A 21,663-nucleotide genomic window follows, 5' to 3' on the forward strand; every position below is an offset into this window, starting at 1 on the left:
ATGTCCAGTTGCCTACAGATGGGCTTTGGGTCCCCACTCCACACTCCCCCTCATTCACAATGATATGATTTTTTGTTCTTTGATGCCTGATACCTGATCTCATTGACACCTCGTGATCACATAGGCTGGTGTGTTTCTACCATGTGGGCTTTGTTGCTTCTCAGCTAGATGGCCGCTTGTTTATCTTCAAGCCTTTAAGACCCCAGATGCTGTATCTTTTGATAGCCTGGCACCATCAGCTTAATTCACCACATTTGCTTATGCACCCGCTTTGTCTTCAGCGATTGTGTCGGGAGGTGAGCATCATGGAATCATTGCAAACTCTCTAAGTGGACCTCCAGTGAGTGTTTCACTGAAGACTTAGATGAGGCTGTATATACCACCAAGGGGAAATCTCTGCAGCAGGCTGAGAAAGAACCCAGAATAGACTAGACAGAAAAGCTATGCACAAATTTCAAGATATGTAGGGTGATATAAGTTAAAGTGACAGAGACATCTTCACACACCAAATGGAACGTTTTCAAAGGCAGCAGGACTTCCTCATCTCTATTAGAATGGGAAGAGCAGGCATGGAGTATTGGTAAGACGAGAGCAAGGCGCTGCCAGAAGTTACAAGAATCACGGAGCAGAGGAAATCAGGGAGTTCCATTAATCATCAGATCTTGGAGTTGCACCTCATGGAGAGGGCCAGGGGGGAGGAAAATAGACTAGGCTGGTGACTCTCAAAGTCCTTTCTCCCTCTTTAAGTGTCCTGCAAGCTACAGAAAAGTCTTTTTCAAAGCCAGGGAGACCTATTGAATCATCGCACTTAATGAGAACAGGACTTTCTTTCTTTTTAAAGATGACATTATTGGGGCCTCTTACAGCTCTTCTAACGATCCATACATCAATTGTATCAAGAACACCTGGACATATGTTGCCATCATTATTTTCTAAACATTTACTTTCTATTTGATCCCATGGCATCGGCTCCTCTTTTTCCCTTCCCTCCCTCCCTATCTCCCTCCCAAGCACGGTTTCCTTAAAAGGGTTGTGAGGTGCTGAACTTAAAGTAGATACTTTTGTTGGGAAAGATAATTGCCCAGATTTCAAAGGGTCTTTCCAAATTGCACACCCTTTGGTTGGCATATAATCTGAGGCTGGCATGTAACTCATGGATAACCCAGGCTTGGGGGCAGAAGCTACAGGCCCTTCTGAGCATTTGTATGTGGATGTAGGACCTCATGGCACCGTCGCATGAGAGGTCGGGGTTCCCAATGTGCATTGTGTGATGATGTGCAATTCGAAGGCCCAGGAGCATAGGCCTATTTCTCCTTGAAAGTTGGGTCTAAGCATTTATGAGGACTCTTTACTATCTTGGCTAAAGATAAATCATAGTGCACATCTTGTAACTAAGTACAACTGGTGCAATCTCTCCCAATATCTGTGGTGGGCAGCACGTTTCCCGAGCCCCTCCCAGGAGGTTGGTTGTCTCGAGCCCCAACTCTTCCAAAGTCCTTTGATCCAAACGACAAACTCCTGGCGACTGGAAGTCTTCATGGTTCTCATTTTTCCCCTCAGATGATCCAGGAACCTGCACATCATGCGCTCTGGGGTATTACATGTAAGTTGGGCCTTCTTTTGGGGGCACTCACTTTTTTGCAGCTTAAGCATGACTGACTTCATCCTCAGTCCCATGATGAAAGCCAAGGGCCCGGCAGTCTGAAGCAACTGTCCCGTCAGGCTGCTAACAAGCCTTTCCTGGAGTTAGCAATAAGCACCCAGCTGTGCTCTTGCCTCAAGAGGAGGGCTTCCCTTTCTTGATCCCGGAAGCCCCCCAGTCTGACACTGGCATCTAGGAGTCATGCTGTGGGTTCTCAAAATTCAGAACGTGTTGCTTCTGGACAGAGCTTAAATAGATAACCTGACCCAAAGGAAGCGCTTTCCAAATGTTTGCACGAAGGCTCCGTCCGATGGAGGAGCCCGAAGCTTCAGGTGGAAGGTACACATAGCTCAGGATCATTCCACGTGGCGGAGGGACCCAGGCCACTGAAAAAACAAACTCACTGCCACCCAGTCAATGCCAACTCATAGCAACCCTTCAGGGCCGGGTAGAGCTGCCCCTATGAGTTTCTCTTCATGGAGTAGGAAGCCCCATCTTTCTGCCCTGCAGCCGTTAGTGGTTTAGAACTGCTGCCCTTGCAGATCACAACCCAACTCATAACCACTGCACCACCTGGGCATCTCACCTGCCTACCCAAGCCAAGTTGGTAGGTTTCAGTGTCCACGCCCCTTCCTGTTCTAGTGTCCCTGCTGGTGCACACACTGCTCATCATCCTGAAAGAAAACCTCAGAAAGGAAGGGAGAGGAGAAGCAAAGGAGAGCCTGGTTATGGACAGGCTGAATTGTTTCCCGGGGCCGTGCTAATGGCTAGAGAGGCCGCTCTCCTGTCCATTCCCTCCCTTCCCCTTCCCAGCACGATGACCAGGGACTAAGGCTCTGTGACGGTCTCCAGATGAGGAAGCTGAAGCTCACTGAGAAGCTGGCTTTGCCCTAAGTTGGGCCAGAGCCTCGGGGGGGATCTGGGCACTGCCTATGCCCCACGCTACCTTTTACCACCTCTATCCCTTCCTAGGGACTTGAAGCGAAGTGATATGAAATATTAAAGGTGGTGGCGAGTATGAGAGAGAAAGGTGAAGCCCATTAAAATAATCAGGTAACCTTGTTGTTACTTAAACCTGAATTCAGTGTTTCCCCATTATTGTCTGTTATTCTCCACCTTGACTGCATTTCCCTAGCATTGCCCACCTGCGCTGCTGTTACATTAGCATGCCGCGTCACGAGGGGAGAAGTGGAGAAGAGGCACTCGGGATTGATTAGGACAATACAGACCAGGTGACATGTAACGAGCACAGAGCAATTTGTCTACAGGCTCATAGTTGCTATCTACCCAGTAGATGTTTACTCTACCTGCTGTCAGCTCCCCACGCAGAGATGTGCAGCAGACATACAGGCATTCTTTGGCAAGGACCCATGGTGGAGGCCACAACATATTTCTTGCAGGGCCAGTGGGAGTCGAGCTTAGACTTACATTAAGATACAACCAGGCCGAAGTGGACAAAGGAGTCTCTCTCTACCTGGCTCCTCTATCATTCTGTATTCCTTCTGCCAAACTCTCCTCTGGTGGTGTCATGGTTACTTGCTGGGCTGCGAGCCAGATGGTCTATAGTTCATGGTCACCAGCTGATCCCAGGGAGAAAGATGGGATTTCTACTCCTGTAAAGAGTTACTAGTCTCAGAAACCCACGGCAGGGTCACTGTGAGCTGGCATTGACTTAGTGGCAGTGAGTCTGATTTGGGTTTTAATTCTCACACCTGTCTTCTTTGTTGTGATCAGTTAAAGTCAGAGCTAGCCCCGCCAGCCTCTCAGATTCACGCTGCTCTAGTAATAGGTGTGTTTCATAAACACACCCACCCCCCAAGAAACAAATAGATTGAAAGAACACATCACAATATAACCAAGAGGGAAATGTGGGATTATTTTTCAAAGAAACACACATTTATTACCTTTTAAAATATTTAATAACTTTGAATACAGCCAATAAAATGCTAAACAATAGGTGTTCTTAAGGCAGTAACACCAAGATTTCCTCTGATGTCTGGTTGATGCTATGAAATTTATCAGAGTTAAGTACAACTTTGGTCCACGCCCTCTTGAAATTCAGCTTGCTATTTATTCAGTTGAGTCTGATTACATTTTACTACATAATAAGAGATAATATGTGTAAAAATGTATGCATAAAAGCTAAAGCATTGTTATGCATAATAATATATGTTCTACATGATATATTGTGCTGTAGAACATGGTATATATAGCCTGGTTACAGATAAGTTCAAGTAGTTTACCAAACTAACACTGAGTGGTCTGCATCCCATGCAAGTGCCAGGTGTATGGTGGCAAAAGCACACAAGTTTCGATACAGACTGTAGTTACGATTCCAGAGCTACCTTGAACCAGCTCTGTGATTTTCCAACACTTGATCTTGACCCTTACTCAGTGCCCGTATGTAGAATTTAAGGATTAGTAATCTCCCCCAAAGGAGCCCTGGTGGCATAGTGGTTCCTGCAAGGTCAGCAGTTTGAAAGCGCCAGCTGCTACTTGGGAGAAAGATGGATGGGGCTCTCCGTCCCTGTAGTTACAGTCTCAGAAGCCCATGGGGACAGGTCTACCCGGTTCTACAGGGCCGCCATGAGTCAGCATCGACTCCGTGGCAGTGAGATCCTTCTCTCCCCCACTGCCCTGGTAAAGAATGTTCAGAGGTACAGAGGATATGGTTAGGGAGTTGATTTCTTCCTTGGAAATCCAAATACTGACCCCTGTTTAAAACAAACTGAAAAAAGACCTCAATGTTAAGTATGGTGCTTAAGGGAGATCTCTCAGCATGTCTCATGGAAGCAAGCACCTCTTCTCCCCCCAGGTTCAAACGTCAGTGCTACAGGACCTGCCCCGAGAACACCTACCGGGAAGACTTCGAATGCAAGGAGTGCAGTCCCAAGTGTGGCGACTGTGACCCCCAGGAGTGCTACTGGTGTGAAGAGGGCTTCTTCCTGCTGGGTAAGCCAGACCCGCCCGCCTGCCCACCCGCCCTCAGCCAGTGTTCCCAGAGAACTCCCCTCAGGGGCTCCAGGGTCCTCATCCACTGGTGTCCTTTGTCCAACAAGACTTCAATTCGACTGGGAAACAAGCACTAGCCAAGATGGTAGTATTCTTTTGATCCAAAAGTGTAATATGAGTTCTACTCTATCTCCCATCTCATGAGAACAAGGATTAAGTAAGGGAAGAAGGGCACTAGGATAGGGCCCTCTGCAGATACACCCTCTGGAACTGAAGTCACCCGGGATGTCCAGGACCCGGCCCTGGACACTTAATCCTTGCCTCATATTCCTGGACAGCATTCTAAGAGTAACAAGATCCCTTGTCTTATGCCTCCATCACACCATTGGATGGAAATAAATAATTAGGAAAGAAATCTGAATATATGCTGATCCTTCCAAATGAAAAGCAAAAGACTGGGTAGAGCCCATGGGTAGAGCTATACGGTTCTCCATCTGGAGGTGCATCTGATTTGCCATTTTTCAAGCCCTCAAGAAGGTCCCCATCTTTCTTCTGAACCCTTTGAACTGATGGCCAAAGAGAACAGAGACTGGGTTTGGGATTTATTAAAACACATTCTTTTGCTGATGTACACATTCGCCTGTACACATTATTTAATTAATTTATTTTAAATCACTTTATTGGGGGCTTATACAACTCTTTTTAAAAAAATCATTTTTGAGGGGGCTCATACAACTCATCACAATCCACACATCCATCCATCAGGTCAAGCACATTTGTACATTTGTTGCCATCATCATTCTCAAAACATTTTTTTTCTACTTGAGCCCTTGGTATCAGCTCCTCATTTCCTCTCTCTGCTCTCCTTCCTCTCTCCTGAGCCCTTGATAATTTGGAAATTATTATTATTTTTTCATGTCTTACACTGTCCGATGTCTCCCTTCACCCACTTTTCTGTTGTCCATCCCCGAGGGAGGGGATTATATGTAGATCCTTGTGATCGGTTCCCCCCTTCTCCCCCACCTTCCCCTTCCCCTCCCGGTATCACCACTCTCATGCTTGGTCCTGAGGGGTTTATCTGTCCTGGATTCCCTGTGTCTCAGCTCTTCTCTGTACCAGTGTAGACATGATTTTTTAGAAATCAAAGTGTTCCTACGATGCCCTTCTGCTTCTTTAGCAGGTAGCTTTTCATAAAGCGCCATGCCTTCATGTGTCCTTGCTGTGTTTCTCCACAGGTGGCCGCTGTGTGGCAGAATGTGGCCCTGGCTTCTACAGTGACCCAGACATGGGAGAGTGTGAGCCCTGCCACGGAGCCTGTGGAACCTGCACAGGCCCAGGCCCTGAGGCATGCAACGGTTGCCTTGAGGGGTTGCAGCTGCGGTATGGGAAATGTGTCAGTCCTGTCCAGGCCCAGGTGGAAGGCACATTCTGGAATGGTAGGTGTCCCCCAAGCGAGAGACCCCAGGGTCTAACTTCCTCCCCTGACTGCCTCCCTCCCTTTTGAACCCTTACTTCTGCAACCCCCATGAAGACTGGCCAGGGAAAGAGCAGAGAGGAGAAGCAAGTTGGTTCCGCCCCTGGGGCCAACTTGCTGTCACCAGAAGTGGAGACTGTGGTTGGCATGGGGCCAGAAAGGGGCACCCTAAGAGTCACTTACTAGTGGCCTTGCCCCTAAGGTTCTCCCTGGGCCAATCTGACCTAGAACCGACCAGTTGTCATGGAGACGATCCTGATTCCTGGCCCGCCCATAGATGCTGAGAAGAAGGGTCCCCCAGGAGGCAGGGACCTTTCAGAAGCCGGACACCAGGCCTTTCTTCTGAGTTGCCTGGGAGCAGCTTCCCATTGCCCTCCTTCCTCATGGACAGAAGGATTTAACCGTTTATACCCCGCAGGGACTGGAAGATATAAAGAGAGTCATATAGGGAAATGACCCAAACTCCTTTTTTTTCTCAAAAAGTTTAAAAGGACTTCTAACACAGGCATATATTTTTATACCAGGATAAAGGAAATCTAGCCAATAGGGTAGTGGGGTTTTTTTGTTTTGTTTTTCCCACCCACACCCAGGTAAATGAGGAAGAATTGCCCTAAAGCAATGGAACTCTTCCTAAAATGATGGAACTTTAAGATTAATTATTAGAACTTAATACCATTCAAGCTTATTTTTTAACAGGTGCCCTCCCCAGTAGCAGATGAGGGGAAATGGAAGGGTAGAGAGGGGGAAATGAAGAAGGAAAAATAGAGGAGATTTGGATCAAACAGTCAAGACCCACATCGATCTCAGTCTTACCTGAGTTGTTAACATTTCTCTCACGTTTAAGCGTCCATCCCAGTTACCTTACAAGGAAACTACGGACTTTCGGTGTGATTTCTCCAAGCCTGGGGTGGTTCCAACCAAGAAGAGCTTCTTTCTGGAAACCAGCCTCACAGAGCAGTCAGAGCAACGCACGGAAACGAGAGGTGTTCGCTGCTCGACGCCTAGCCAGGAGATTGTTCGAAGGGTCATGTCTGCGCAGAAGTGAGACCAGCTCATAGGAGGCCCCCCCCAGGCTGAGAGAGGCACAGGTGGGGTCAGGAGAAGAGGGGACATCTATGGCCGCGGTCGCCTGTGACAATGTAACGAAGGGCAGCTGGGAGGCATGGAAAGCCCAGTGGCCACCGGCCAAGGGGAGCACAGGGCCCATTTCAGAGACATGGCTGGGAAGAAAAATGTTCAGTCCAGGTCGAGCTATCTTCCATGAATTATAGCTGAACCAAAATTCTGCAAAAGAATGTGTCTGGCATGCAGGCATTCGAGGGGCAGTGCGCGCCAGGAGGAAAACGGTCTGGTGCTGTGTTTGTAGCTCAGAACATCTGTATTCCATCTGGCCTAGCAGCTGATGAAAAGGTTCACGGAGCCAAGAGCCAGAGCAGATTGGATTTCCCACATGATTACCCGTCCCTTCAACTGGACTACGCATTCTGCGAGCAGAGATTGGGCTGTGATCGTCCCCTTTGCTGGAGCACCGCACCCATCCCTCGACATTTTCTACGATTGAAACGTGATGTTTGAGAAAAGACAAAGGAATTAGTCCGTTTGGGAGTTGAGCTTTAAGAAGCAGATGAGAATGGCTCTTGGGGCTGAACAAAAGCAATAAAGTCCGTGGCATGGAGGTACTTTCTCATGTCTGCGATCTATGAAATAAATAAAGCACGCAGACCAGCCACAGAGAGGGGTGTGGTAGAGAACTGTATCCCTGGGCCAGGTAAGGCCATCCCGCCCTCGGCTTCCCCAGCAGAGTTTGGGCCCTGGATTCCATAAAGCCCTGGGAGTTCTGGGACATGCCTTGGTGTCATGGGAGAGCACACAGTTCCAGGGAACAAGCGCTCATCCGCCACACCTTTCAGATGATGGAAACCAGGCTGCAGTCATCCTGGGTGACCAAGCGTGGGGCTTTGAACGGGTTCATTCCAGTTTTCATAGGTCATTCTTAGGTACTCAGAAGCACCTGGGGGCGCTTCTTAAAAATGTCGATTCCAGCTCCATCGAAGGCACCCTCTCTGCAGGGGGCCAACCAGAATGAAGCCCAGGCCCGGACCAGGGTCATTGTGTTTGTGAGAATACGTAGCTGCCTATGTGGCACCAGACGGGTTTTCCCTCTTTCCTTTCACACAGATTTGGTACGAAAGTTCACTTCTCCACTGCTCCCCAGTGGGAAGACAAGGTCACGTTCTCTGTGGAGGGCTGCCACCTATCCCGTGAGTACAGGTGAGCGCATTGGGAAAAGACCCCCCAATCAGAACCGCTACGGCTGTTCAGTGACCATCCCTTTGAATGCAATGGCTAATGAGGAGTGTGACAATGACATCACTCGTAGTCACCGACCAGCAAAGCGGGAACCCCTGCTGCCCCAGGTGGAGGATGGAGGTTTCTCCATACATTGGATCAGGCCTGGTCATGGATGCTGGACGGTTCCTCCAGCCAAGAAGTCAGCTCCCCGTGATGTTGCTCAACTCTCTCTGTTCTCCCCACACCGAAATGTCATTGCCTACAAAGTTTTATTTTATCTGCAGCGCCTCTTCTAGAGTCACTAACATACTGTGCACAGTATTGCAGACACTCTCTAAGTGGCGGCAGTAAGATTAGTAATTACGCAGACAGCGTGGGGTTTCAGCGACGACTCAGATGCCCCTTACAAAGCCAGCCCTGGTGGAAATGTTCAGGTGCCGCGGGTCCCTGGCTTTGAAAGAAAGATGAGGATGGTGTCCACTGATGTCCTGAAGCCATTGTTGCACATGGAAACCGTTTTCCCTGGTACCATCCACCACCTGGGTCTTCTGACAGGCTTTCCCCCCTAGTGTAGAGAAAGTGGCAGAAGTATCCCTGCCCAGTTTCCCCACCCACCTAGTTCCTCGCTGATAAAAACCGTGCATGCAGGAGGCTCTAAATCAATGTACCGATGATCACCTAATCCACAAAGCAAAGGCATGGCGAATTCCCTTTTTGTCTTTGACTATATCCTAATACGTTATCACTAACCTATATGGTGGCTGCAAAAGAGTTCAGTACAGTAGTAGCTACAGAAGGGTGGGGCATGAAGCTACTAAAAAAAATTAAGACAAAAAATATAATGAATGATGGTTCATACAAATAACATGAAAACTACTGAAAATGATTTCAGTGAAAACTTGAATGACAAGATAAACCTTGTGGGGACCTATAAAGTGGGGGGAAAGGTTACTTCTTTCATACAAGGGGCACCCCAAAACATCCGGAATTGCGCTGGGCAGAGCGGAGCTTTGGTAGTATGCATTTTACAATTGAGTGCAAAACTATGGAACTATTATCACATTGTATTGTGTTATACTGATTACACAAATATCCAACTCAATGCCACCCACTGGATTCCGACTCACAGAGACCCTACAGGACCGAGTAGCACTGCTCTTTGGGTCTCCAGGGGTTAACCCTTTAGCGGGGATACGTGTCATTGTACTCACAGGTTCAGTATGAAAACGGGGTATCTACTGCCAACGGAAGCCCAGCAGATATTACTGGGTGGGGGGATAAAGGGTGCAGAATATCTTCTTTTGAGCTATCATTTTTGCATTCACAACAACCACACTGTGTTTCTTTTACTGAAAAAGAGCCCGGGCCCACCGCAAGACCATCTGTGGTGAAGAACCAGCTGCAAGAGCGACGAAGGTGGAAAGTTCTAATCAAAAGAGGTAATAGGGGAATCGAACCAAAAGAGTCCCAGGCAGGACCCAGGCTGCTGGGGAGCCCGCCCCACACCTGTGGCCACAGCGCTGAGGTCTCAGGCCAGGAGTGGAGCGGGGGAGGGTCGGGAACCGAAAACTAGGGGAACTCCATCCCTGGAAGGTCACTATAATGGCGGTGCCTGGCCCACACAAGACATCCCTAACAACCCGAAGGCATTCTACTGTCTTGGTGAAAATGATTTGTTTTGTTTGGGGGTGGTCCTGTCTCGGAGGGGAGGGGTGGGAGAAAGAAACTGATCAAGATCAAATTACATTTACACAGAGAAGAGTGAAATTAAGCCACTAATCTTTTCTATTTTATTACAAAGTCAGTCTTTAGAAAAACGATTTTCACATTATATTGATGCAAAACTCTAGCATAACTCCAGTTGGGGAGAACATGGCCCCATGCCCACATGCACTTGCTAAACTAAGGAACATGCTGGCTCAGGGGTTAAGTGCTCTGCTCATAACCGAAAGGTCTGGGTTTCGAGCCCACCAGCTACTCCACAGGAAAAGATTCACAGCCTTCAAACCCCCACACAGCAGTTCTGCTGGGTCTGAGTGGAAATCTATTCAAATAACCACGGGAATTGCTGAATGAAACGTATGGACAGAGCGCCCTCTGGTGAAGAAAGTAAAACACTACAGAAATTTAAACCAAGTGTACAGGAAAATATCTAATTGTCACAATGTGAGCGTTATATATGTATGTGTGTGTAGATATGTTACGATGGTTTTAAAATAGCGTGGTGTAAATTAAAGCTCATAAACTCAGAAACACAACCTTTAATAACAAAGATGGTAAACGCAACAAGAAATCATCCAATGATCTGGACCCATAGCATGGAAGCTCTCCCAGGTGCCTCACGAGCAAAGACCATTCTGTCTGGTCGCGGCTGCAACAGCTGGCCTCCCCCAGAAAGTAAGCATTTCGCTTGCTTGACCTTGGGAACAGAGGAGTCTGCTTCCCATTATGCAGGTGTTTCCTCTCAGGTCTTCCTCTCTAATGAAACGCCCTTGACCAGGCTGACACACAAGTCAACTATGTTTGGGCAAATCCAGAAACTACTATCCTGTGTGTAGGGTTCATCTGAGTTCTTAACAGCGTCCCCGGCGAGAGCTCATCATTCACACGGCGACCAGCTTCCATCCGCGTACAGAAAAACAAGGGCAGTTATTTTACCTCCGTGTTGTAAAATAAACTGACCTACACGCCTGCCCATGTCTGTGTGCAGTGGAATCTGTTCCCTGGTTACAAGTCTCGGCAGCTTTTGAAGCCACAAGTGCCTCCGTTACAGGGAAACAACGCTTCCCAGAGTCTCTGAAAGGACAGAGGACAGAGGGACAGACATAACGCCACAGCCTGAGAGACGGGCAGGCAGTCGGGGAAGAAGCCGCAGCGGAAAAGCGCTCCCTGATCACGTACCGAGCTCCCATGCCAAGCAATCCATACACATCACCTCACTTAGTCTCCAAAACAGCCTGGTAAAGGAAAAATCATTTCCTCTCTCACGGAAAGACCCTGAGGATTTCATTGCTGTATCCATGGTTACCCCACCATGAGCAACCACAGCTGGCTCTGGAGGCAGGTGAGACTAGGGAGCCAACGACTCAGACGCTCAGGAAGAGAAGGGAGAAATGAACGCAAGGAGGGAGGAGCTGGGAGGGCAACGGTAGCACCCCAACCACTGGCTGGATGCCAGTCATCCACGCACACGCGCTGTGCGACAACGGCCCCTTTATTAGTCCCCTGCCTGAGTCGTGCCGAAGCTGACATGCAAATTCTGAAGTTGGTGCCTAGGTCTCCACACGCATTGAGTGAATCATCGAAGTTGTTCTGTAGTCTTGGAAACTGCCCCGTGGAGTTGGCTGAGGGGACCACTGAAGAACTGGATCTGTCAAATGCTCTTGGAGGGCCAGAGAAGAGGACCCCCTACCCCCCCACCCCCCCCAAGAGCAATGGTGGTGACAGCCTGCTTAAAACCCGAGCAGCCAGCATGCTCGATGGTAGACCTGTGACTTGATGGTTTAACAATGAGTTGGGGTAAATTTAATAGAAGGTAAATCTGTATTCCACCAGGGCTGCCCTGATGAAACACAGACCCCTAAATTTTGACCAATAATGAAATATGGTGTTTAAAAAGAACATAAGAAAGAAGAACTGTATGGATTGTGATAAGAGTTGTATGAGCCCCTAATAAAACAATTAAAAAAAAGAGAAAGAAGAACTGCTTCGCTATTAGTGACCCATGAATCCTGTCATCACCATGGAGTGGACGGAAATAGTCATTTAAGAAGCTTAGGGAAAGAAATGGCTTATGAACTTGCTCACACTCTTGCACATTTTTAATGTACTAGGGGTACCCCCAAACCAAAATTTCCCCCCAAAATTATGTATCTAAATTTTTTTTTTTTAACAAAACAACCTCATCACCTTCAACGTACTCTCCATTACATGTAATACGTTTGTCAAATCTGCGATTCCATTCTTGGAAACATTTTTCAAACTCATCTGTTTGGGTGGCTGACAGCACCTCCCTCGTGTTTTCCTTTACCTCTCTTATATCATCAGATCTCTGTCCTTTCATGTCCCTCTTCACTGGAGGAAACAAAAAGAAGGCATACGGAACCGGCGCACTGAGATGGCTGTGTGAGCAGGTGCACTGTTGTGGACGTCCGGTCCCTCCTCTGCTCCATCCGGCCGTTTTGTTGCACACTCTGATGCAATCTGTTCAGAACCTCCAACCCTGTGACGCCGAATTTTTAATTTCAGGGAAACAAATTTTTTTTTTATTCTTTACTTTCATAGTTATCAATATATATTAATATATTCATTTAATTAAATGTTACAAAAACATCACACTCGGTGTTATAGGGTTAATAGAAAGCTTGATTAACAGTCTGATCTGGTGGAACTTACACCAAATGTACTACGAGTTGACATTTTCATCTGTTCGGGAAGTTGATGGACATCCAGAATGAGGTTTGTCATCAATTGGCATTTCGCCTTTTCTGAAACAAGAAAACCACTCACACACTCGAGTTTCCCCACCGCGCTGTCCTCGTATGTTGTGTTCAGCATCACAACAGTTTCTGCTGCATTTTTCTGAAGCAGGAAACAAAATTTCACAGCTACCTGCTGTTCTTTTAAATTGGCCATCACAAAAGACAAGGTCCGAGCACAACTGCTTTTACGAAAAATCTCCCTGTGACCAGAGAGAACCTTGCTAGGCGACCCACTGGGAGCACTAACCCCGAGCGAGTTTTGTTGCTCGATGCTCGTCTAGTGGGAAGCATACATGCTAACAAAGCTCCACTGCCCAGCACAATTCTGTTTTGGGGGGGTACCCCCTCTTATGAGAAAAGTAACCTTTTTTTCACTTTAAATATCCCCCAAAAGGTTCAAGACAACCTTGTAAGACCCCACATTTTCTGTTGCTGGCAGTTTGTAAGCAAAGGGTCAATATCAATGAGTAAGAGAGCGAGAAAACACAAATGAAATACGTCTGTGTAGACAATGGACTAATGGAAAATTGAAGAAACTCTGCTTTGCGCAGGAGGGGAGATCCCTTGTCCCTGAGATCTTTTGTGAACACTACCAGATTGTGAGTTGACTCAAAGGAGGAAATGGACTTCTCGTTCCTTTCTTTACACAGATATCTTTAGAGAAGACCAGACATGTCATCCATCCTGTAAAACTTGCAGTGGGTCTGCGACGCTGTGTACCTCATGTCCAGAAGGTGAGCATGGAGCTGAGGGAGGGCACTGGTTGGTTCAATTCATGCCAACACAGGTAGGTATATAAGGAGCTTTGTAGGTCCACCTTCGATGCCATGACATGTTCCTATCACAATGGCTATGCTGGAAAAACACAGAAACCCACACATTGGCCATCAGTGAAAACTGGCTTTCAAAAGTCAGAAATCAAGAGGGAAGAAATGCTTATTAACCCAATAGCATGATTAAGCTATTAGTTATGTGGCCATAGAATTTTCTAGGCCTTAACTCTGGGTGCCATCAGCTAGGTTAATAGTTCAAAGCCACTTGCCTCATCCGAGAAGAAAGCAATGGTACTGACAGTCCTGGGGAGACTTGGGGGAGAGGAGCAGTGAGCAAACAATGCCATAGACAAGGGAACAACTAGGGAATTAAAAGCAACAATGAGGTGGATGTATAGATCATGGTGGTGTGGGAGCAACAGCGATCTAGCTTAGGAATTCCTAAGAGGCAGAAGGGCAAGCATGATGGTGGGGCAGGAAGAAGGTAAAAGGAAACAGAAGAAAGACCTACGAAGCAAAGCTATGGAAAGAGGTATAAACATAGGTGCACTCATGTAAATATATTAATTCACAAAAATAACGGTATTGGCCTATGTACACATATTTATATGGCAATACATTGAGGAAGTGAACAGACTTTCGGCCTCTACTCAAGCCCTCCCTCAACACAAGAACACTTTATTCTAAGAACCTGGCATTCTGCGATGCTCACCCTGCCAGGCATGATCGCTGAAGGCAAAATGGGTGCATAAGCAAATGTGGTGGAGAAAGATGACAGTGCCAGACTATCAAAAGATACAGTATCTTGGGTCTTAAAGGCTTGAAGTTAAACAAGGGGCCATCTAGCACAGAAGCAACAAAACCCACATGGAAGAAGCATATCAGCCTGTGTGATCATGAGGTGTCAACAAAATCAGGTAACAGGCATCAGAAGACCCAAAACAAACAAAAAACATATTGTTGAGAATAAGGGGGGTCGGAGCAGAGACCCAAACCCATCTGCAGAAAGTAAGACATCCCCTCACAGAAGAGTCACAGGGAAAGGATTTGTCAAGTAGGGTGTAGTATAGCACTGATGAAATACACAGCACTCCTGCGGCTCATTGAGGCTTCCTCTCCCCCCACTATCATGATCCCAGTCCTACCTTTCCGTTCTGGCTAGACTGGAGCATGTACACTGGTTCAGATAAGAGCTCAGGACACACAGAATTCAGGTAAGACAAAGCCCTCAGGAACAGAAATAGGAGTGGCGGTACAGGAGGGTAGGGGGCAGTTGGGGGGGGGGGGGCGGCGATCGACATATAACTATCACCACCAGCAACCCCTCCTCCCACCCCAGGGGGACAAATGATCGAAACATGGGTGAAGTGAGACAGTGGTCGGTGTAAGATATGAAAACAATAATAATCTATAATTTATCAAGGGGTCATGAGGTTGGGAGAGGGGGGAGGGAAGAAAAAATAGAAGCTGATACCAAGGGCTCAAATAGAAAATGTTTAGAAAATGATGATGGCAACATATGTACAAATATGCTTGATACAATTGATGTATGGGATGTCATAAGAGCTGTAAGAGCCCCAAATCAAAGGATGAGGCTTTTTGTTCCCATAAATATATACAGGTTGGGAACCGCCCGGGGCAGTTCTATTCTGTCCGATATGCGTGGGAATTGACAATGAGTTTCTGTTTTGTTTTTGAAGGGTGCCATTTCCCTTTAAATGTACCTTTAAAGTACATTAGTCTAAACAAGAGAATTTAAGGGGAAAAAATACAAATGAGTGTAAAGAGACGGCCTCTTATTTCCATCTTCCTTACTGATCCGGAATTTAGCAGGGAGGATGGGGAAGCAAAGCTGACAAAGTAAGTTTAACTATTGCTTGCTTTGGCCTAAGAGGCCACACAAAACATCCTAAATAAACAGCTACCAGAAGGAGGGGGCTATTTGATTAACTCAGTACGTCATGATAAAGGATGTTTTGATACCAGTAAAGTGGTCATCCTGAAGGCCATGTCGGACTGTGCAATGTTCACAGTAACAGGTGGTGACAAAAACACACACCGTCCATTTTAATTCCTGGAGTCTCACATGTTTCAGAGTAGAACTGGGCTCCACAGAATCTTTGAGGGCGGTGACCCCATGGAGGTGGACCACCAGAGCTTTCTTCCATGCTGTCACTGCGTGGATATGAACCACCAATCTTTCAGGGAGTGGGTGAGCGCAAACTGTGTACACCCACCAAGGATCTTCACAGGCGTGCCCTGATTGCAATTGGATATACAATATAAGAAGTTGCATTCAAAATGGGAAGGGATTGACCTTGAGTTTGGGGCTTGGGGTGATGTCTAATCTGCTTCTTAAGAGTGGCCTCATCTGCTGCTGTTACAGCCGTCTCTGTTGAAACGCACTTGCCTGTCAGGACAGGTGTCTGGTGTGTTAATAAGCTTGGCCTTGGGAAGGCACAAGGGTAGATTCCATCAAGAGACTGATCGACTCAGTAAAGCCAAGCCCCAGAGTAGCCCGTGCCCAATATCAGTAGCAAAGTACAAGAACAAATGCCCCCTCTTGTCAGCATCCGTCTGGAGATGTAACTACTCTCGGACAGTTTGGCATTACTAATCGAAACTCTGGTAAGGCTGGAATCACTGCTCTGTGTCCTCGGGGCCTGGGTTAGTCTGGGTAGACTAGAGAAACCAATTCATAAACACGCATATGTGTATAAGAAAGAGTTTTATATACAAGAGCAATTGAACATTGAGAAAATATCCCAACCCAGTCCAGTCCAAGGCCGTAAGTCTGATATTAGCCCACATGTCCGATACCAATCTACAAAGTCCTCTTCAGACTCACAAGACACATGCAATGAAGCCAAAGGCAGAATGATCACAAGTCAACGGGTAGAAAGTCTTTGGGTCCAGTGGCATTGTAAGCATCTCAGCACTGGCAGGGGTCTCTCTGTGGCTTCTCCAGCTTCCAAGGTCTGGTTGTGTCCATGTGGCTTGTCTTCTGCAATGTCTCCCAGGAAGCAGCAGAGAGAGAGAGAGAGAGAGAGAGAGAGGTGTCTTCCGCCTCCAAGGAGGAGGTACCAGATTTCCCAGAATTCTCAGGAGAAGGCCATGCCCACACAGAAGTCTCATTGGCTATCCTTACATTGACACCAGATTAGGTGACGAACACAGGGCCTCTGGAGAGGTAAGAATCATGTTTGTGGGTGTCTGTCAGGACAGAGACGTGATGGTGATTCGAACTGCCCTCTCCCTTGTCTCTAGGTGCGTACCTACTGGCTCAGGCCTGTGTCACCTCCTGTCCTCAGGGGACGTGGCCCTCAGCGAGGAGTGGCAGCTGTGAAAACTGTGCCGAGGACTGTGCCTCTTGTTCTGGAGCTGATCTGTGTACCGAGTGCCAGAATCCGCCTGACCGCCAGCTCTTCCTCCACGAGGGCAGGTGCTACTCCGTGTGCCCCGAGTAAGTTTCCCTCTTCCCTGGACGTCCAGTTCACGCGCATTCCACTTTGGGGCAATGACTTTTTATTCACCAAAGACCCGGCCTCCTCCCTGGGTAGAACACCCATCTGGACATCTTCTTCGGACCGCCTGGCCCCACTGTTGACCACAGAAAAATTCCTCGTGACTCCCAGGCTTTCCAGAGCCATGGAATGTGAATCAACCCCTGAAACAATAACCCTGAGATCATCTTTAGACCTTAAGCCAAAAATATCCCCCAAGTCCTCTCAGAAGAAAACAGTAGTTTGGCGGAACTAGTAAGAAAGCTCTGCCTTGACTATTACCCTCTATGAGGGCCATCTATTTATATGGAATCAAATTGACGACAGCAACTGGAAAGGTTGGATAGGAACCTCAGGGGACAGTGAGCTTGGGTCAATGAGGAGAGAGAACCACAGACCATGAGCATGAGCGCAGTGGGCACCATCACGATTGTAACCCATGCCGCTAAGCTGCATGTATAGAAGCCGGTGTTGTCTGTGTATACCAGGGGGTACCAAAAAAAAGGAGCAAAGCTTTGTTAAGCGGAGCTTTCGTAGTGCACATGATTCCCACTAGGCAAGCATGAGCAACTCACTCTGAGTTAATGCACCCAGTGGTGTCACCTAGGGAGGTTCTCTTTGGACACAGTGAATTTTTTTATAAAAGCAGTTTCACTCAAACTTCATTTTTTTTGTGATGGCCAATTTAAGAAAACAGCATGCAGCCATGAAATTTTGTTTCTTGCACGGGAAAAATGCCGCAGAAACTGTTGTGACATTGAACACAGCTTACAAGGTCAGTGCTATAGGAAAAACTCAAGTGTATCAGTGGTTTTCTCATTTCAAAAAAGGTGAAATGTTGATGGATGACAAACCTCATTCTGGACAACTTCTCAAATGGATGGAAATGTCAATTCCTAGTGCATTTGGAGTTTGTTCCACCTGGTCAGACTGTTTATCAAGTTTCCTATTAGAGATTCTGAAAAGATTGCATAACAATGTGTGATTTTTTTAAAAAGGCCTGATTTGTGGCAGAAAGAGCACTGGTTTTGCCACCACAACAATGCACCTGCTCATGCAGTCATCCCCGTGCACCAGTTTTTGGCAAAAGAACAGCATGCCTCTCTTGCCTCACACACCTGACTCACCTGACCTTGCTCCGTGTGACTTCTTTTTGTGTCTACGGATGAAGAGGATAGCATGAGGACAGCAATTTGACGATGTAGAAACGGTGAAGAAAAAGATGAGGGAGGTGCCGTCAGCCATCCAGACAGATGGGTTTGAAAAATGTTTCCAAAGAATGGAATCACAGTTGACAAGTGTATTAAGTGTAATGGAGAGTACTCTGAATGTGATCAGGTTGTTTTGCATAAAAATTTTTAAATACATAACTTTGAAGAAAAAAGTTCCAGTTTTTTTGGTACTCTCTTATATTCTAGCAACAAAACAAATAAAATCTAGAAAAATAATTAAGAAGTAGGAAGCACAAACAGATTGGTATCAGGACACGTTTAGCAACACGTCTCCTCAATGGCAGGTGAAATGACAGAGTATGCAGGTCTCATATCCCATGTGACTAGAAGTTTGGAAGCTCAATGTTGGTAAGTTCAGTGGCCAACGATGTCACAAAAACCCCACAGCCGACTCATTTTGTTACCGCACCATTCTTAGCTTCTCCTGATCCACTCTGCTCCTCTCTCGGTTGGTCCCAAGCAGCCTGTTTCACCACATCACCACCGTGTGCAACCCCAACTACAGTCCCTCCATCTTTACTTCTGTTAGAAGAAAAGAAAGTTTTACCAGACGGTCCTATTCATCTTATTGGCCATTCCCTCTTAGCAGTCGTCCTCGATTTCCTTTACTCCCCTCTCTCCATCCATAAACAGCCACTACTCTGCCCACCCCCTCTAGAGCACTCCCTATGAAAGGACCGGGGGTACTTTGTGACGGGCTTCTTCCACCTAGCATGATGGTTTCAAAGTTCATCCTGGCCTGGGTATTTGAGAAGAGGTTAATGAATAGCAGCTCTTAGAAGATTTTGTCACACAAGTTGGAGAAGAGGGAAGAAAGGACCAGGCTAAGAGATCCCAGTGGGAGAAGGCAGCTCAGGAGCGACACTGACCCTGGGGAGGCATGGAACGCACAGCTTTCTGTGTCCAGGCTCAGTGGTCAGCAGAAGTATCATGACAAAGTGAAGGTGAAGGCCACAGATCTACTTACCACAGTCAAGCATTGCTTCCTCATCAGCTTGGCTTGAACTGGTTGTCATGAGGATCGCCTTACTGATAGAATCATTACCCTCTTTCCCCAAGTTTCTCTTGGACCCTACAAGTGCTCATGGGCTTGAAAATACCTTAAAACAAGGAAGAAAGATACATGCTTCCCTCCTTTGATTCTTTTAGGCATCAACGTGTTTGTTGTTTTCCCAAGACTGGGCTTGAACCCCCTGCAGATACAGAGCAGCCAAGAGAGTTTGTATTTTGAGCAGTAGGGAAGCTCCTGGAAAGAGGAGCCCCAGTGGCATCGTGGTTCAGAGTTGGGCTGTGATCTGCAAGGTCAGGAGTTTGAAACCACCAGCCACTCCCTTGGAGAAAGGTGGGACTTTCTACTCCTCACCCAGAAACTCACAGGGGCAGTACTTGAGGCAGTGCAAGGGAGGCTCTGTGCATGCAGATGGTGCCTGTGCTCAGCTGCTAACCCAAAGGTGGAAGGTTGGGGTCCACTCAGGTTGACTTGAGAGGAAGGCATGGTGTTCGACTTATGCAGAACCAACTCCGGAGGAATGGGTGCTCCTTGGCTGCCCTTCAGGTCTGGATCCGACCTCACCCTGCAGCTTCCTCTTCAGCCAAGCAAAAGGCAGGTGCACTGGAAGGGGAGCAGTGGCACTAGTGTCATTGCTTTGAGAGCACGAGAGCAGCGCTGGTCCAAGGTCAACGTTCAGAAGGCATAGGAGGGAAGGATGGGAGGCAGAAACACAGTGGAGAAGGAGGAGTGGGGCTGCAGTGAGGGAAGTCCGTGAAGGAAATGAAGCAAAAGGTGTTGAATTGTTGAACGTGAAACTGATGATCTGCTCTGTAAGCCTTCACTCAATTCACAATAAAAAGTTTAAAAGGATCCTGAGCTCCCTACTTTCAGCACAGTTTAAATTGAGCACAGTTCTACTCTGAGACACATGGGGTCGCCCTAGGTCAGAGGCAAGTCAACAACTGGTTTCCAGTGTAGCTCCTAGGATGGCCTGGAAATCTTGAAGGCTCTAAAATTGGGAGCATGGGGATAGGTCCATGGTTCAAATCCGCCAGTCTCTCCGTGGTGAAATGATGAGGCAAACTGCTGCCTCAAAGATTTACAGTCTTGGAAACCCCGTGGTGCGGTTTCAGCCTATCGCATGGGGTCACTATGAGTCAGGACTGACCTCCTGACGGTGGCGGCGGCGGTTCACATCGGATGAGCTCATCTCAGTGCCGATAAAGGCCAGGGAGACAGGATCTGAGGCGCATACGCCAACCAGCTTGCCTAGAGCGGCATCGTTGCTTCTCCCGAGAATGGCCCTTTTGGGGGTGATGCATCCTGGGGTGGCAATAAGATTTATAAGGGAGCACAACCTGCCGTGACACGGCTCCAAGGTTTCAGAATGATTTCTAATCGAGCAAAAGTGGCCCCCGCTCTCTCAACTGGGGTCCGTGGCCTATGTTTGCGGAAGAAGGAAGGATGGAAGAGTCACATTTATCATGATTGTGATTACTCAAAAGACAACAAGGCATTTAAGGTGTTCTCAAATTCACTCAATCTGAACCAATTTGAGGCTTCGGTGCGAGAAGACCAGTCTTCCTTAAGCGCTGCCTGTCACTGTCTTGGATGTCTGTAAAATGCAGCTGGCGCTCCAGAACCTTCTGGTTCTGCGTTGCACAGCTGAGCCAAAGAGCGTCAACATAAAGTACTTTGAATTTAACAATCCAACACACACGGCCCTTTCTCGTCAAAAGAAATTTTTCATATTTGCATTCGTAAATAAAGATAGCAGTAAAAATAAAGCATTAACCAGGAAAAAAAATGTTTTGTAAAAAGCAGGGAAGAGACAGCTGGAGAAGTAACAGGGTGCATCTGAGTGGAGAAGTGTGCTTTTAGCAAAGTGGCGTTCAGAGCACATTCTCATGTTGCCTTCTGGCTGCCTCCTGATAGGATTTCTGATGTTCACTTATTGTTGCGTTAGCACCAGTCTTTTAACTTCACCATCTAGTCCTCCATCCATGATTCGCATACGGGAAAAATCTGAGGGAGGCTTCTTCTCAGACGTTGTGCTCCTACGGTGTCCAGAAACATGTCTGGATGCCTCGGCTTGGCCAGACAGTGAGAAACAATCTGGCAAAATGGTGTCTGGCTGATCCCCCTGGGATGTTCTCTATCAGGATGATCCAACGCCAGTCGATGCTGTGAGAATCACTGCTGCCCGCTGTAAACCTCTGTGAACTTTCTGGGATATTAGACATTGGCACTCACCAGAAAATTAATGCCATCCTTAGTAAGACTCTCCAAAATAAAGCAAATTCCAGAATTTTCACGGTAGAGG

General features: G+C 47.3%; 1 protein-coding gene across 1 annotated transcript in view; it reads left to right on the top strand.

The window, feature by feature from the left end:
* PCSK5 (proprotein convertase subtilisin/kexin type 5) overlaps window positions 1-21,663 on the top strand; it is a 525,106-nt gene that overhangs the window by 457,491 nt on the left and 45,952 nt on the right. Inside the window, exons 31-36 of the mRNA XM_045288529.1 lie at window positions 1,561-1,603; window positions 4,458-4,594; window positions 5,830-6,030; window positions 9,719-9,799; window positions 13,492-13,575; window positions 16,882-17,077. Coding sequence (XP_045144464.1) covers window positions 1,561-1,603; window positions 4,458-4,594; window positions 5,830-6,030; window positions 9,719-9,799; window positions 13,492-13,575; window positions 16,882-17,077 — 742 coding nt within the window. The remainder of the gene's footprint in view (window positions 1-1,560; window positions 1,604-4,457; window positions 4,595-5,829; window positions 6,031-9,718; window positions 9,800-13,491; window positions 13,576-16,881; window positions 17,078-21,663) is intronic.

Source organism: Echinops telfairi, unplaced genomic scaffold (assembly GCF_000313985.2).
Source record: "Echinops telfairi isolate 266 unplaced genomic scaffold, ASM31398v2 ScPeMD7_22;HRSCAF=79, whole genome shotgun sequence".
In the NCBI taxonomy this organism is placed as follows: Eukaryota; Metazoa; Chordata; class Mammalia; order Afrosoricida; family Tenrecidae; genus Echinops; species Echinops telfairi.